The 19,264-nt window shown below is 32.9% G+C and overlaps 1 protein-coding gene across 1 annotated transcript; it reads right to left on the bottom strand.

Moving 5' to 3' along the window:
- Nucleotides 1–1,531: 1,531 nt before the first annotated feature.
- On the bottom strand, nucleotides 1,532–7,247 carry Idgf4 (Imaginal disc growth factor 4). Its single transcript, XM_014243820.3, has 3 exons — nucleotides 6,996–7,247; nucleotides 2,411–2,971; nucleotides 1,532–2,344 (listed from the first exon to the last, which is right to left on the bottom strand). The coding sequence occupies exons 1-3, from the start codon at nucleotides 7,105–7,107 to the stop codon at nucleotides 1,698–1,700; spliced, it is 1,320 nt and encodes a 439-aa protein (XP_014099295.1). The 5' UTR covers nucleotides 7,108–7,247; the 3' UTR covers nucleotides 1,532–1,697.
- Between the last annotated feature and the right edge of the window lie 12,017 nt (nucleotides 7,248–19,264).

The following is a 19,264-nucleotide window of genomic DNA, read 5'->3' as shown; positions in this document are numbered from 1 at the left end:
GACGCACACATATACATATGCAAGCGTTTGTGCTCTTGTCTGCAACGCTGATGGACAAAGATCATAGCGCTCCTCTGTGGTCCATTCATTTCATGCTATAGGCGTTGGTAAATCACTGTGTAATTTATGCATTGTTGCCATGAGACAATACACATCGAAATCGTCTCTTACTTACCCATTTACCATACACATTCGGAGGTACCGTTTGCAGCCATTGTATCGCTACACTTTCTTAGTAAGCAATTCAATTGGTTGGTCCAAAAGCAAAATACATACCACAGACAGGTTTAAACAAACTTGACTAAACATTTCATAATTTCTTAATTTGAGTACAATTAGGAAAAATGTGAGAAGAATTCGCAATTTTTTTCTGATTAACTCTACGTAGCATATTTTGCTTATATCTAAATTTGAATTTGAATTCTAATAATTTAATGATATAAAACCTCGAATCAAGCATATATAACTTAACTAGGTATTCATAGAACTGTAGTTGTTTGTAGCAAGATGCAATAATTATTTTTTTTTTATTACTTATAAGTTTTTTATTTAAATGAGTAAGATATTCGGCTTTCTTATACCATAGATCCCGACCTTACCTCGTTTCGCTATTAAATCCAGATTTACTTTCGAAATATTTGTTTTAAAATCAACCTCTTTAATTGAAACGCTTGTTCAGATATCGCTCAGTTTTGGTGCCAAATCACGAATTTTGTTAAGCTGAATTTACTCACTTCATTCTACTAAGTTACTGTCACTGGCCGATATATGGGTTATAAAGCTGACCAAACGATGACGGATACAAATATTGTATATTGAGTGTACAGAAGAGTCTAAAACGATATCGCCTATTTTTCGGACCAATACTGTTAAAATACATAACATAAGTATGCCTCATTTCATTAGATACCTAACTGATAGATAAAAATCAAGTCCTACTGAGGAAATCTGGCTAGATATCTTTACTATATTTGGCATAGATTATTATCCGATGCAACGGTACAACCTCCGAACAAATTGTTCAAAACGGAATATTATAGCTTATACCTGTCATTCAAACTGATCGATGAAAATTAAGATAACGATTTTCAAAGCTCTATAAATCTCAAGAATCATCTTTCAATCGTTTTCGCCTAGAACAATTTTCGAAGTACATCGAAAATCACTAATCAAAGTTATTTCAAAAATATCGGTACAACTGTACAGCTTTGCACAAACAAAAACGGTTTGTAAAATTAATATATATCAGTGTAGATTTATTTAAAACATATTGGAAGTCGCGTTCTAGTTTTCGAAAAAAAATTAAGCCACTGGCTTCGCTCATATGACTAGTAGGTGACTTTTGTGGGAAATCCGAGTCCTATCAACTCAATACTTCAATTTCGCCTATTTGAAATACAAACCAACTCTGAACGCTAGAAACAACCGAGTATTAAAATTTATTCTTATAGAATTTATAGATATATAGTTAAGCCTTTACAATAGTGGACGATCAGCTAAAAATATTTCTACAAAATAAACAATTTATGAGTACCATATCTATGTTTTGGTTGTGTATTTTGTGTTTTTCCTTTGTTTGTAAATGTGACAATATTAAATGCTCTGAACAATGAAACATAAATGAGCAAGAAACTTAAAATGCGAAGAGGCTTTTAACAAATTTATAGTATAAATCATTTTGTTAAATTTACTTCAACTTACAACTTGTACTTGATAGCACGTAAGATTGGATACTTATCACCTGTGCAAGCACCGCGGAAGTCATCGAAAGACAAGTCAACCAAAGCTATACCGCCCAAACCTCTAGCCTTTACAAACGCTGCTTTATTCGCTGCGGTATCTGGATCATCATAGCCTACCCAGATGCCGTTCTCGCCGTTGTCATCAGCCGAGCGGTAAGCATAGTTGCCGAAACGTTTGGTAGGATCCCCAACCTTACGAAGTGGACCATCTGCGCCCTTCAAATGCTGATTGGCGGGATTTGGCAATTTGCCGCATACCTCAGGCCAACTGAGCAGACCTGGTTTTTGAGTTTGCGTACCAGCTGGTGCAACACCATCTGTTTCAAGAACTGGTGGCACACCGGTGAGACCGGAATCCTTAGTCATTTTCCAGGCACGTCCATACGCGGCAATAGCGACATTGATTTTAGTAGCAGGGCAGTGATTGTTTAACCAATATTGTGTTTGAAAATTAATATTAGCTTCAGGGTTACGTTCATTTAGCTCGTAGATGGGTGCTGGGTAGTCAGCAACTTCAGGGTTGCGTTCAGGTGTATGGAAATCATAAGCATGCAAGTTGACGTAGTCCAAATTGTTTACAATTGCAGGCACATCGTAAAATACTGTAAAAAAAATTTCAAAAAATAAATTGCTGATATGAAATATGCATAAAATAATATAAAACTTACGTGAAGAATTCACATTGGGCAAGACAGAGAGTCCCAACAAGTAGCCATCGGGACGGAGAGCGTTCTTCAGTTCGCGCACTAAGGATGTGAATTCTTCCTTATGTTCTTCCGCCTTTTCATCGACAACAAAGTCGCCAGAGAAAATTTTCTTGAAACCCTTCCACAGTTTACCGATACCGCTATGCACCTTTTTGGCCTTGTTCTTGGGGAATTGCCAAGCTAAATCGAGACCATCGAAACCGTAAGTCTTCACCAAAGAGTGCGCACTATTTATGAATGGTATACGCGCATTGGTGCTCTCCAACAATGTCAAATACTTGTTGTTATCTGGATCGACTTCGTCTCTGTCGCCACCAACGCTCAACAATACCTTTAAATGTGGGTACTTCTTCTTATAACCAGTCACCGTGCGGTACAATCCCGAACCGATGTCTAGATCGAGCTTATCATTGTTGCTGACAAGTTTGTTCGATGTCGGACTAATGCTAGCATAACCGTAAATGAGATGGGTGCAGAATTGTAAAGCTGGTTCTAAATCGTTTGTGTGCAATTTAGAGAGACCTGTAAGAATATGAAGTGAAAGTGAATAGGTCATTAAATATGTGACTAATCAGGAAACAAGTTTCTGTATATAATTCATAATTTGTTAATTAGCGAAAGTGTTGCAATCTTTCGCTTCATTTTATAATTGAATGCAGTTATTAATATTGATTATTGTCGATGTGGGGGGCAAATCGCACTTACTTATGTAAAACAATTTACGAGTAATGCTCTATTGTAATTATAAATTTCTGTGTAAACTATAGGTTTTTGTACTTATATGCGTATGTGTATAGGCACTGTTAGCGAAAATATGCGAAAGCAAATGTAAATTGCTGTTGCGAAAATGATATGTATAAACAGCAAAAACTGAATTACCAGTATTTATTTACAAACACACTATACCATACTTGTACCTATGTACTTGTATTGCCTTATATTTTCAATTTTGCGTTTCTTTGTATATTTCTCCTTTGTTGCTTAAACAATTAGCATCATCTTATATGCTCAGTGAATACGAATTAAGCACACTTCAACTCAGTGTCGCATGTGACAGCTAATTTAAGCTGAAGCCATTGGATTAGGGGCTTTTAGCAGGGGACTTACGTTTTTTTCTCAGAAGCAATCAATGCTGGTGGACAGACATGCTCATACATTTTTTATGTACATATGCACTGGTATAAGCCAAGTGAGTTTATCATTTACAGGTAGCCTCGGTAGACTTTTAATTAGTAGGCCCAGCTTGTTTGTTTATGAAACTTTTGGCATAAATAATAAATAAATTGTATATCCAAGACCTTTATTGTTTTGCTTGTAAATATTTGCACTCGTATGTACATACATCATTTACTGATATTTATGTGTCATTTACATAAATGGTCCGGCATATCACATGCTTATTATTATTATTCGCGCTTATCCGAACACCAATGCCCTTCGAACAATAGGAAACAAAACTTTTAAATTCATAGACATTTTTCTATCTTATCGAGAAACGGAACACTTATTTAGCTATTTATTCAATTATTTCAACGTCGCTATAAATTATTCTCCAATTGTCTGAGTGGCTTACACACATGGCCTAGCTTCAACTGTTTGTTGTTGTTGGTATTGTTTTTGTAGCTGACTGTCAACAAAAAAACTGATTTGTTTACAGCCACCCACATACAATGAAAAAAAATAACGTATTTTTTTTCTCGGCAGTGTTTCAATTGAAAGTAATTGATCTTATGACTGCCTACACTTATGAAATGCACTCGAATGATTATTAAATTAGGTTAGTTAAACATTCCTAATAAACCAAAAAATATAAATTACTTTAAAAATCTCCACTTATTTAATGCAGTTGCGTAGGTCGAGAGTAATATTTTTGATAATTTTTTTCTATGAAAATAATATTTTCCTTGAGGAGGGTATTTCTATATAGCATATGTGTGTGATAAATAGTAGAAAGCTAAACTCAGTTGACTTTAAAATGGTTTGATAATATGGTAACAATAAAAACGGTTTGTATATGATTTACATTAAAATTCACAAATCGTAAACACCTCTTTGTATGTGATCAATGCATAACTAATTAACGAGTCTGTACTTAAGTGAATCACTTTTTTCCACTCTACTGTATATACATACATGCATATATGTAAGTTTTTAGGCGTATTATTAATATATGTACTTATGTAGCTATCTCGTAAAAACAACTTGTCACTCATAATTACTCTAGATTTCTTTCCGCCTTTAGTTTGATAAATATGTGTATAAATACTGTGGAGAATTAAGAATACGTAGGTATATAATTGCAGATCTTAATAATTTACAAAACACTCTACAACGCTCTACAACAAATTGGTCAGTGAGGTTATCACTTTGATCTTGTGGCACAATTTCATTTTCTTAGACAATTAAGACTTATTCTATAAATTCACATACATATGTAGGTACGTACATATAGAAATGACACATAAATGAGTTTATGATGGCTCAGTCTGACTCCGGTTTGTATATAAATATACCATAAGTATATACAGGGTGTCCTAAAATTAACGCAAGATTTAAATTTGCCACCATTTCTGTAGGAAAGTGTTGGCAACCTTAAAAAAACAAATTATGAGCTGGCACTTTGAAACAAGCCCACAACCACGCGAGCTTTAAAGGAGCAGATTCAACGTTTCATTAATGAAATTCAGCCACGTTTAGTCAGAATAGTCATGGAAAATTTAGACAAACCAGTGCCTATGTGTATGGAAAGGCGATGTGTTATTACAATCGTAATACTAAACACTGTGTTTTCTATTTAATTACAATCTTGCATTGATTTTGGGACACCCTTTATAAATATATTTATGCGGCTTTAATTGCTGCCTACTTCTTAATCAGTGAAGTCACGTACTTTCATGGAATATATGTTCATATGTTGGCCTCCATAGAAATACATTTCTACTATATAATTTTTGTAGATCGCTTTTTTCTATTACAAAAATTATAGTCAGCTTAAATCAGTAATTTTTGTTTTAATAATTGTAAAATTTTTCAAACATTATCAATCAACCTTTTCGTAGGCACATATTACAAAATTTAAGAGAGCTGAGTGCACTATCGATTCAAAGTTCCTAACTACTAGATATATATATTGAATTATATTCTTTCAAATTATTGTTAAAAATTTGATATGAACTTACAAGTTCATTTCCTTTGAAATCGCTATTTGCTTAGAGCAGACACATTGGTGTGGGACAAGTGGTTATGACATAAGAGATGTAGTAGTGATATTCAGCGAATAAGCATTTGTATTACGCATACACGACCAATATCGTAATAATAATTCATTCACTTAATAGGTATTAACGGCACATGTAATAATTTAGACCTCACTTTGTGTCTCTTAAAACTTTAAAATATCTTATTCGAGGGATATATTCCCTGGTTATTTAACGAAAAATTTATCTATTAAAGCAATTGGTTGTGAACTTCCATATTAAGTAAAAATTTTATCTCACTTATTAGTTTATTATCGTTTGAAAAGATAAACGACTCTTGGTCTATCCTCTACTCGAGGTAATTTCTGTTGCAGCCAATAAAAACAAGAAAAGACATTAACGTCGGCTTCACCGAAGCTATACTACCATTCAGTTTGCATTTTTTATAGTATAAAAGGCTTTAAATGATTTTATCTGCATTTTGTACGATCAGTTTGATTGGATACTGTTTGCTATAGTGAACAATATGTTATGTTTGGGATTGTAGTATTGCCTTGGACAGTAGTTCATGCCAAATTGTAAAAAAAAAAGTTTTCTAGATAATAACTTGATTTTTATTGGTCAGTTTGTATGGCAGCTACATATATCCTATAGTGATTTGATATCAGTGTTTCTGCAGACATATATATAAAAGTATGCATATAAAGTAATTTGAAAGAGTTGGAAATATCTGCCACTAATCTTTCACAAATGTAAATATTTCTCATATTTACAATAAATTTACCACTACCTAATTTTGTTTAGTAAGAAAAGTGTGTGGCCTTGATTGTTGATCCATACCATTTTCATATATCAGAAAGTTAAAAATCTAGTTAAAACATTTCTGTCGATGAATTTGCAAAATGCTTTATTTTAGTTTTAAACTAGCCTCAATCACCGGCTTCTATTTATAATATGTTCTACTTTGGTTTGAAACGATTTTTGATAACCTTTAGTTCAAGCTGGTATTTTATAAATACACATATGTATATGTGAGTGTTTGGTGCGTATACTTGGGAGCAGGTACGTTGAATTTCGTTGAATTCCATTTCAATTGTTATTAATTGTGTATTTTTTATTTGCAAGCGAATTTCTGGAATATTCCAATCGAGCGAAATTCGAAGGCTATGCACTTTCGGTTTCATTTGTTATTATTTGAAGTATGCAAATTTCACTGACAGTTCCACAAAACTTGTACATATATATACAAAATATAAATCGCCTGCACTTTTTTATCCAGTTTTTTACATATAAATACATTTATATGTGTGCTTATATCAAATTGCGTTACTGATTTTTTGTTGCCTTACCTTCGCGCGCATAACTGCTGCCATCGTAGTAGCAAACAAGATGTGAGTTGCTCGCATGCTGGGCGCTAGCCAAAACTGCCAGCGATAGAGCTAGCAAAATGACAAATTTCATTTTGTCAAAAATTTATGAAACGTTCACAAATACAATTAATTCGGTTTTAATAAATAAATTTCTTATGCGTATGCAACAACTCAAACGTTGTGAACTACTCGGCTCCAAAGTAAAACTTAAACTGCCAACTGATCCGAGAAGGTGGTTTAAGTTAAAGCCGGCGCGCCGTCGCGAACAGGCAGTCGATTGTGGTTCGGTTGATTGGTTCACAAGCGAGCACTAGCCGACTAAGGCGTCACAGCAAAGTAAACGCTAAAAACAATCACAAAACCAGATAACTACGCAAGCGATTGTATACAAATATACAGTATACAAACATATGTGTCTAAATAAGTAACGAGATAAGATGTGACTTGGAGCATCAGTTGAATCAACTTGAGTTAAAAATGAGATTGAAAATCGACCACAAAACTATATTATTTATTTATTTATTTACTATATGTATAAGTACATACACATCAATTTTATTTGTAATCAGATCACTATTGTAATACTTTTATATTTCAAAATATGTAGAAAGTAGTGAGAGTAATTTTCAGTTCAGGCCAACTTTCGATCTTTCATTACTTTTTATCTTTTAGTAATATAATTCGTACAATAGGAAGTAGTTCCCCAATCACACATAGTTTACATACGACTTTAATTGGATAGACTTTTATGTAACCTAAACTTCTGAACCTTACCCTATCAACCCAAAAATTATCAGAGAATCGTGATTGCATCAGGATATACATATATCTGTTATTTGAATAAAAATATTAATTTTTTCTTGAATAATAAGTTTACTTTTTATTTAGTGTAACATTCCATTTGTTTCGACGAAATCTTATAAAGAATCCTTTGTGACAGTTTATTTGTTGCTTATTAGCTTGCTGCAGCTAATTATATGACAGTGACTGTGAACGGAGTTGTTTCTCACAGCAGATGTCTCATTGTTGATGTCATCATTTCGCACACAGATTTTCAAGCACTTAGAGTGATATTATTTTGTTTTTATTTGTACCGATATTTTTCCGGTAACCGCTTGATTATAAATGCTCATATGTACGCATACCTAATTTATACATATGTACATATATTTTGTTTATATTTATATCTATACCATTTACAATACTTCTTTGTGAAAATCAATGTTTTTTGTAATCAAAGTGAATGTTATCTGGATAAGGACAGATCAGGATAAGAATTGATAAGCGATTTATTTCGATTTCAGCTAGTTCAACTGTGACCCGGTTTTCTTTCTATGGCCCAGCGCCTGCAAGAAGGGAAAGATTATGTTAGTTTACATATTGCGTTTGTCTACTATAAATAAATCTCATGTATAGGACTATGTGACGGGTATACGACTTGCAAATTAGCATTTTTTACATGTCTACCTTTTAACGATCAGCTGACAATGAGCTAGCGCTCCCTCAAGTCATTTAGTTTATCGTACTACCCTCTAACGAGAGTACTTATCGTGATTACTTTGCTTTTGTTTGTACGAAAGTTTATAATAATACAGTTAGTCACATTTCTGATATAAACAAGATGCATAATTTTAATGACATGATTTATCACTACCTATCCAGAGCAAGATGTTAGCAAATATTCGTTTAGTGATCCGTAGACATTATCTTTTGCATGCAAATATATGTATCTGCTGCGACTTTCGCTTTTTAGAGTTTAGGCTCGTTTGTTTTTGGGTACAGCTTAAGGAGCTTATGCGCCAATGTACATGTATACGTGTACATGTGTATGTGTATTCGGATCGTTAATACTTGGGTGTTGGCTCAGATGTATTTTTCCATTTGTTTTAATTTTAATGCATTAAGACTGTTCTATATAGAGTAACTGAGTCATAGCTTATAATAAGGTATTACCTACGTATATGTACTCATATATAACTACCGAGGTTACCGCAAAGTGTGTATATTAGTATGCATGTATATCAGTTTAAATTTATTTACATATGTACACTTTCACATTTATGTTTTTATATTTAAATTGCACACAGTTATCACCGTTATTTAACTTCCTAAACAAAAGTGCAAGCGTGTACGTAATGAACCGAACGATTAATAATTTCAATTCGAGAATTTTTGTTTTCATTAGGTGATTTTTTAACAATCGAAAATTCAACATCATACATTTGTATATTAGATTTACATATGTATACATACATATATTTCAATTCGATATACGCTGTACATATTTTTCAACTTTTAAAAAAAGTGTTTGACTTAGTCTACCCAGAGACCGCCCCAAGCGACCGCTCCGTAAAAAAAAGCTCCAACCTTGTCTTAGAGTACAAACCTTAGCTATAATTATTATTATTGTCCCTTTTAAAAAATGGGCGACACCATTTTGGAATATAGGCTGTTCGACATTAATGCTCAGAGTCAAGCATACATACATACGTACAAGTAGATAATGATATGCTATAACTATGAAAGATTGCATATATTTATTATCACGTATAATTAAAACGCGATTATTTGTTTTATTGCGGTAAATTTGTTACAAATGGCCTAGTTGTACGATGCGCATAAATACATATAAGTATGTATATGATATTCTATTATTGTAAACAATAACCAATATTGATAGTACATATTACCAAAAATGTTTTGAATACGATTTAAAAATGCCACATGTTTAAAATATTTTTAGAATTTTTTTATGGAAAATATATCTACAGTCGCGTGGATATAGTGAACTAATTTTTGTGAGGTATATAAAAGATTGCATAACAGCAAGAGAAAAATGTAAATAAAGGAAATAAAGGCTAGAAAGAGAAGTCGATAATGATGTTATTGACATTTGGATCACCTTTTTACTAAAATAACAATATAATCTGTTATAATTTTCAAAGTAAAGTGATAGCTATGTCAAAATTATCCAAAGTTTCACTATAGATTTAGTTATTATATGCCGTAATCACTATCTTTAGATCTGAATGTATCAAGTAACGAACAAGTCGTGCGTGAATAAAACTTTTTAATTAGTCTAAAGAAGATGTGGATGAATACCACCTAGTTTATTTTTCTAAATATTTATAGATAATATCCAAACGTACTGACAAAATCTTATATGCATACATCACTTGTTATGAAAAAGTGACTTTATAGAATAAAACTTACATTCCAAGGGGAGCTTAGTTTTTGATTTATAAACGGTCGTTAACGAACAAAAAAATTAAACCCTGTGGAATAAACTGGGCTCAGATACACAAATGACGATAATTATATGTGTATTGATAGGTATGCGCATTTGTATGTAAAATATAATATAGAAATAAAATTATCTATAAATGGTTTATGGGATTAATTAAAACAACCACAAATTGTGTAAAATTTTTTGTATTATTATTATTGGCTTTGCATTGGTTTAAATACATTTTAATATATTTATGCCACATAGCGCAGATGGCTTATGGTAGTAAATGGGAAATCTTTTTTGCACCATTAAAAATAATTAAAGTTAGAAAATCATTTAATGAACTTCATAATAACAAATCTGTTTCTGTTACACAAAAAAAAAAATTTGATAAACAGCTTTTAAAGATTAGAGTCAATTAACTTTGATTGTGATGCATAAAAATTTATTCGTCAAATAACCAAAATAGGAAATGGTGAAGAAAAAATCACTCAGTTATAAATTAATTTTCCTGTCTGAAATATAAATAGAAAATCTTTAGGTTAATTCCAATTATACGAGTAGTACTATATTCTAATGTATTAACATATTATCAGATTACTGGCTTTGGTCTATAATCGAATAAAAAATCAAAGTTTATGTCTTGATTCTTAAAGTGGTTAAGATAAGTAAGTATCAATTAGTAATAGCAAAATACTGACAAAATATATATACATAGAAAATTATATATGTATATTATACAATGTGTATACGCATATAACTTCATCGATGCGTGAGACTTGCTGTCTGCAATATCTTCGATTATATGTTTTGCATAATTTTAGGCTCATTATGAATAGAATATTGATAAGCTTAATTAAACAGCTAAATTTGAATGAATACTTCTTACGCCCAAGGTAAAATCTCGAAATCGAGTAAAACAAGTTTGTTCGTCTCTTTGCTGGTTGTAGCTTTTGTAACGGTTTTGTAAATCGAAATAAACATATTTAGAAAAAGGAGCAATTTATTTGATTTTTTATATCGCGATCGCCGATTACAATTAGATATTACAATATAATAGTTTATTTATGATTAAAACTATCTCAACATAAAAATTACTCAAAAGTATACGTTTTCTTTCTTTTTTTCCCTTCACTGGCGCATTTCTTATGAGGACTACATATAAAACTAAAGCTTAAAAGCCGCTTAAAGCTAACTTAATATGGAAGAACGATTTTTTATGATGATGATTAAATCAAAACGTTTTCTAAACCAGAACTAGCTCAGATAGCTCAGTTTGTGTCAATGCCTTAGTAGTCCGATATCAGTGGATTAACAGCTTCTTGGGGAGGAGAGGAGGAATTTCAAATCGGTATCTTAAAAACTGAGAGACGTGCTCGCGTAAAAAAAAGGTGGCAATTATTTTTTCCGGAAGACCTTTTATATCCCCGCTAGTTATAGCACTGGAGAGTATTTTGATGCGTTTTAATAAATTTATCTGAAGGAGCTACAGCTACGACGATTTTTGTTCTAGCAGGGACTTGCTTATTCTATAGGCACTGATGCTTAAGTATCCAGATACTGAAATTAATTACTTTTTTTTAGAAAAATTATGACCACTTTGAATATATATAATATATATAATGTCTTGACCGACGTATACATACTTTTGAAAAGATATACTATTGTCAGTTTTTTCAAGTTCATGCAGAAGAACCAAATTCGACACTTAAGGTAATATTTTTTCATGGTCTGCTGGGTATTTATTGTAGTCAACGTCAACCCTTATACTTATCTAAGCGTGCTAGGAAGTTATGAGCCTATTTTTACCGGCTAAAAACTAGCATTTCCATCGATTTGAAAGAATCTATCACTGTTTTCACGTATTACCTAGATTTTAAGTTTTTGAGTCAGGATATCACGATCCACTGTTTCAAATGCTCTTTTATATTAGTGCCACCACCAAACTTCAGAGTTGAATTAATATGGTTTCCATAGCCACTGGCGATCGTCAGAGCCAAAACGACTTATTTTGGATTCATCTGTCCAAATTAAATTCGCCCACTTCGGTCCGATTCGCATGTTGCCTAGCAAATGATAACCGCAGTCCTTTGATTCTTGTAATGAGCAGGGGCTTTTCTCTAAATTAAAATTTTATTAATATATCCTATACTGCTGCACAAGACACTACAATGGTATATTTATATATTTTTGAGTTCATTCTGCCGCTGCATATATGGTATCTAAGTTATTTCATAAAAATTTATACACCATGACCTCTATGCATGTAGGAGCCGCATTTTTAATATTATATATGGGAAATACTATATTATAAATAAGGCGTAATTCAAAGCATATTTGCTGCATTTTTCAAAGCTTGTAATGCCCTTGAGTAAAAAACAAGCGTTGCATTAGAAGAATGGTATGCGCAGCAAAATTTTTTCCAAGAATCGTGGCTACTTTATGAGCTAATAGTTAAGATAATAGGGTTTGCCTTAGTAATATACTCGAGTATTATCGAATATATATGTATGTATCCATATAAGTAAACATGTATTAACAAAGGTCGACATGGATTTCCTGGAATTTGCGCAAACCAAAAGCAGCAGCAACACAGAAATAGTTTTGGTGGTAACTTAAAGTTCATGGAATGGCAAGTGAAAGGGGAACTCTTTATTATTGAGTTTATATCCTTGCATTGCACGTATATCTATATATACGATAACATTGCGTTTTATTAACTGAATGGCAAATTCCATTTGAAAAAAATCCGTTTTTTCGCTTCCATATGCCACAACGTAACCAAAACGCATTGAAGCGTTAGCAAGGCGCATTCGATATTGCGTGCATCAGTGCAAATATGCGTAAATTTTATTTGCATGTGGCATGCCACAGCCAATACGTACATGTAGTATATGTGTATGCATGTAGTTAATATTATATTTGATTGTATTTATTCGTTTGTGTGCGGTGCATTGATACCTGCCCATAACGAACATGCAATACGGCAGTCAATAAATGGTAAAACTGGAGGCGAATGCGCTTGAATTGTATACTATACATAGATATGTTATACTTTCCTTTCTGCAATCATTTTACACACCGATTGCTAGAGAACCGATGTACTATATATATGCAATGTATATGGTGTGTGAATGGGTTTTAAGTTACCTCAAATTACTGTGTAGAAAGTTGAATTGGCTGGTTAACGCGCCAAAGTCGCATTGGATTTACAATTGGATTTTGTTAGTTGCGAACTTTTACAGCTTTCAGAGATACCAATGGTATCGATACTTACGAGTGCAGAATGATTTCGGGTTGCCGGAATTATTAATAACCATTACAAATTTATTTAAGTTATAAAATCAATTCGTATATCTTCAGTATGTACATACAGGGTCCGCAATGTTTACTGCGGTAAATAAGTATTGCATAACATTTGTATGTGTAAATAATATTAGCTCATTAAAGTGGTAACTATCATTAAAGCACTATCTTCAATGCTATCAACTTTGGTTTTGATCATTTTAGATCAGTTTTGGAATTGTGAATGCCTCAAATAACAAATGAAAATTTAAATTTCATTTTATTCTTGTTTAAAAAATCGAACTTAAGATCAATTGTAGTAATACAAGTATGTATATAGAAATCAAAAGTAAAGAGTCACAGCAACGTGTTTGAACCGAAAAAAGAATTTCTCCACTAAAAAGGAATTATAAATATATTGCGCATGCGGCAGTAGACATGTTAGTGAAGGGTTGCACCAAAAGTGCTGCCCGTTTGTTTGAGCATCTGGTATAGTTTGTTCGATTCGCTAGAGTGTAACGCTGGGCGAATCGAAGACAGCTATTATTGAGTTATAGTAATATAACTCTCAAATATTAAATTACAGCTTTAGTATTTAGGACTAATACAAATTACTACTTATTAATATTATATTTTAATAACAATTCGATGAATACGAAATACCGGGATTTACAACACTAGTGAATGTATACCACACCTACATACATATGTACTATAATTGTGTATATCCAACACACATGTAGGCTCCTATTTAATATCCCCGTGCGCTGCTGTGTCTACAGGTTTGTATAAGGCGCATCGAATGGCTTGTGTTAATTGTGTGCACGCGGATAATTGCTCAAATTATGTGCAAATAGTTTAATTTTACTTTATCAAACCATTCTTCAACTTTATGTAGCATGCCTCTGTATACGTTAATTTGCATTTTAAAAAGCATACTAACATCTGTGCACACAAAAAAAAATTCATGTTTTTTCTGCAGACTGATTATTTGATTGGCTGTGTTTGCCATGATTGTTTGCTGATTGTTTGCTTGGTATATCCGCAATCACCATTATTTACATTTGTCATCATGATGAAAACATTTGACAGCTGAATAATATAAAAACATTCGTACACACAGATAATTATGTAATGGAAAAGTCAGGTATATACAAAGTACATTTAATACAAAAAACAAAAAAAAAGTTCAAAGCAGCCTGAAGTTGAGCAGTCATTTGGCCATGTTGCTACAGAGTGTAATAGTTTCATTCATCTAACGGTTGTTTGTGGCTATGGGGTTAAGTATATATAAATCAGGATGATGAGACGAGTTAAAATCCAAGTGACTGTCTGCTTGTCCGTCTGTCCGGTCGCCTGTACGTGCAAGAGATAACTTGAGTCAAAATTGAGATATCTTGAGTAAACTTGGTAAATATGTTCCTTGGCGCCCAAGGAGGTTTGGTATTGCTGATGGGCTGGTATCGGACTATTGCCACGCCAGGGCTATAACCACGCTCCAAATTAAGGTACAAAACTGTAATTTAAAGCAGAGGATTGTAATGGTAGGGGCAACACCCTCTAATAAAATTATTATACATATCACCTAAACCATTCAATATATAAAACCCAAATTCGCTGTGAGCATATCTTTTTGGTATCTCTGTCCATTCTGTTAAAATGGGTGCATTCGGGCTATAACCCCGCCCACTCCCCCTATAATGGTTTCGCTAAGAACTACTAAAAGTGCGAAAAATCTATGGGCATTTTGGTGAAAAGCCATATCTCGGGACCTAATCGACCGATTTCAACCAAATTCTGTTGGCAATATTATTCTGACATTCCAACGGTGCGAAAATAGGCAAAATCAGCCAAAAATCACTCCTTCCCATATAACACAATTTTAAATTCCAGCTGATTCTTTAACTTTTCAGTAAACAAATCAAGAACCTATCAATGTAATCAGATAAGATTTTGCTCGCCACATTATGACCAAACATTTTTCACGTCGGACTAAAATATACTGAATATGTGGACCAATTTGAGAATTTAGGACATGACTCTATAGATTTTATTGAATTAAATATCATTATATCGTGGTTCCTCTGTTTGTAAGGCGTAATTCGGTACTTTTCACCCCAACAGCTTTATCTTGCAGGATATGATCCATAAGGTCTCTCCCAATGCTTTCAGCGTGATATACCTTTTATATACAAGAATCTGATCCCCGAGCTATATTTAGCTTTGTCCATTATTCTAATATCAGCGGACCAAATGCTGAGTTTGAGATCACTTCTTATTTGACTTTTTTGACTATAAAGTAATGAAAATTCGACAAGTCACCATATAAAAATACCAGTTGCTTATTTGAAAAAGGAGAGTCTGGTCAGTCGTTGGGTTTGCGGTTTTTACATATTCATATTTTTAAAGCAAATATATAGTAATAATACATATAATAATAAAATTAAGCGGTGTAAATTAAAGCTAAGGTCATTTGCACTATGATCATTCATTTTATTAAATTTTCACTGACTTTTTACTTTGAAGTTATTATCACACTGTAATAAATGCAATCAAATTAATTTACGCTCAATTGTTTGCTCATTTCTCACTTTATTCATATCCCGCTCTATATTATACAGCTAGTATGTAGGTATGTGCACACATGGATAAGTACACAAATATGTAAATAAATTAAATAAGCAAGCAAGAGCTAAGTTCGGATGTAACCGAATGTTTTATACTCTTGCAATATATATTTTTGGCACTACTTCGTTATAGAAAAAGGTGCTCTCTGAGTTTCATTAAGGCACCTCAGATCATATGAGTAAAGTATAAAAAGTAAAATCAACCGGAAGTTCGAAAATCTTTCTATTAGGTATATAGGGGCTAAGGAAAGTATTGGCCTGATTCCACCCATTTTCAACATACAGACATATTGCTATCAGAAAATAATTCTTTCTAAATTTCAAAAATAGAACTCACACATTGATCGAGATGGCAAATCTTGGAAGCACTATTTTTGTAAAGTTTTATCCTGATATTTTTTTGCTTGATTTATATACTGGAAAGTGAATGAGCTGGATGGGATGTAAATTTGTGTAAATTATCTGGGAGATTTACACTTTAAAAGTATTAGGGGGGGGGGGGGGGGGGGGGGGTCACGACCACTTGTTAAAGAGTTTAAAATCACAGGTATCTTTTTTTGATGTGCTTCGATGAACCAAAAAATCAGTTTCGTATCTTAATTTGTGATTTTGACTAAGGAAAACGTGTACAAGTTTCGTGACGATATCTCAGTTTTTACTCAAAGGTCAGCTTGCACAGACAAACGGACGGACAGACAGTCACCAGGATTTTAACTCTTCTCTTTATCCTGATTATTTATATTTACATATATAACGCTTTATCTATCGCGATTAGTTTTAGGTGTTACAAACAACCGTTAGGTGAACAAAACTATTATACTCGGCGGAAACATGTTGCAAGAGTATAAAATTCATGTTGCCCATGTGAATAACGCTGATTTTAGGTAAAGTAGATGCATAAATAAATAAATAAGAAATAAGAAAACACTTTTTCAACGCACTCTTTCAACGTATAAATTACATATCTTTGTATGTAAGTATGTATTTGAGATGTATACATACGTATGTGCGAGTATTTACATTTTTATGAATATACGAAAGCAAATTCAATATTGCATATTGTTGTAGCATTTATCGTGGTCTTAATTATAACGTGGTTTATTATGCAACTGTTGATTACCGCGCTCTCGCGAGATAATTTCGCAAATTATAATATAAAAGTTAAATGACGTTCGTTAATGTCTATAAGACTATTTCATTTGTTATTTGTGTTTACCATCGAACGATCAAAAAAGTTCTATTAAGGGCGGTTAACTCATCCTTTAAGCACTCAAATAACTCATAACTTATTTTTATGCCATGAACAAGATATATCAAGTTTGCAAGAGATTTTCATGGGTAATTATCCAAGACAACGATGCGATCTCCGAAGGAATTGTTCAGATCGGATCACTATAGCATATTGCTGCCATACAAACTGACCGGTCAAAATCAAGTTCTTTAAGGAATCTTTTGTATTTGTGAAGGGTAAACAAAGTTAACGAGCTATCTCATTCGATTGTATGGCTGATTACATACTTGTATTCTTCTATAATATATGTAAATTATTAAATTTTATCGTCTTTATTTGTTGCATAGAAATAATTCTTTTGGTGATACAAAATATGAAGCGAGAGATTTCATTTACGTTTTGATATCCATAGAAGCAAGTCAGCTAAAAATTCTCATAAGTGCCAGAAAGTATACAGGGTTATGAAAAGGATTTTACCGAATTTCTCAAGCGTTTTTTCACAATTATCAAATTAATAAATAATCACTTCTATCTCTAATACATCTCAATGATGCCTAGCTTACATAAGAAATAACAACATTTGAGCAGATAAAATCTGGATCGATTTCGGTAACGTAAATCTAGCTGTCATAAGATTATGCAATATTTTTCGCTAATACTCATTAGCTAAGATAGCTGTTGCAAAAAATATGGCAGGTACTGTATGATAGATAGCTAGTTTTCATGAAAATTATTGTGAAATGTTCGCTTAACGTAGAAAATAAAACAAATTAACATACTTGTACTCTAATATTAGTCGAAACAATTTAATACACATTTTTCGAATTATATTATTTTATGAAGAATTCCCCTTAAAAAATTCACGTGTCAAAGGTTAACAGAAAAACAAGAAAGCCGAATAAAAGAAGAGAAATTAAAATGATTAAACTAGAACACTCAAAAAGTCATGTTAGCAATGCCATTAGATAAATGACTCCGGTGCGTAGATTCAGCAATTGCCAGTGTTCATTGTTAGTATTTTACCACAAGTGCCCAATGACGTAGCACTAACTACTAAACACTACTAACAAGTGTATATGTACAACAGAGCGATACGATAAAAGCCACATTTGCAGCAACAGCAATTACTTCGAGCAAATGGCAGTGAATAGTGCAAGCATGCGTTTACGCATCCACTACATGGGTTTGCACGTGTGTAGTTGGCAAGTAGCGAGTCCCCAGTAACTCTTTCCGTTTGAGTACTCCCATAAGTGTCGTAAACATATCCTGCTAGCTAGCAAACGTGCTGCCACCTTTGTTTTTAACTGTGGCTGCTGCCATATGTAGTTGCCTTTGGTAGCGCTCGCAGGCAATAAACTGAACATAGTTCGTACTCGTCTTCTGCAATAGTGGTACATGAGTCTCAATTTTCTAGTTGCACGCTCAGGTACTCATAGTTATTGAATCTCTTTTGTACGGGTACAAGTATTGTCGGCTATAATAAATATGAATATCTACAAGTATGTGAGTATAAAAGATTAGTGTTCTAAAGCGTCAGAGCGTTTGCAAAAAAACCTAAGTAATTTGCGTGAAATCAGCTACCATCTGCTACCACTATTAAACACATATATGAGCATTGTCCTACAGCTTTGCGTTTAAAACCAGCTTAACCTGTGGTTACTCGGCACTAGGACAATTTTACATGCTCACAATATGTTGAACAAAAGTATTATTTAACTTAAAGGCTTATGCAATAATAGCCGAGATAAATCTCAGAATATACATTCATATGCGTACTGATACCTCACGTAAAAATTTACAATGCATAGATACCTTGCTGATAGTTAAAGCTCGTAAAAAATATGACTGATTTCATAAATGTGAGTAATCGGACGTT

This window comes from Bactrocera oleae, chromosome 5 (assembly GCF_042242935.1).
Source record: "Bactrocera oleae isolate idBacOlea1 chromosome 5, idBacOlea1, whole genome shotgun sequence".
Lineage (NCBI taxonomy): Eukaryota > Metazoa > Arthropoda > Insecta > Diptera > Tephritidae > Bactrocera > Bactrocera oleae.
Note: the sequence above shows the minus strand (reverse complement) of the source record. Positions and strands in the feature narration are given on the sequence as shown.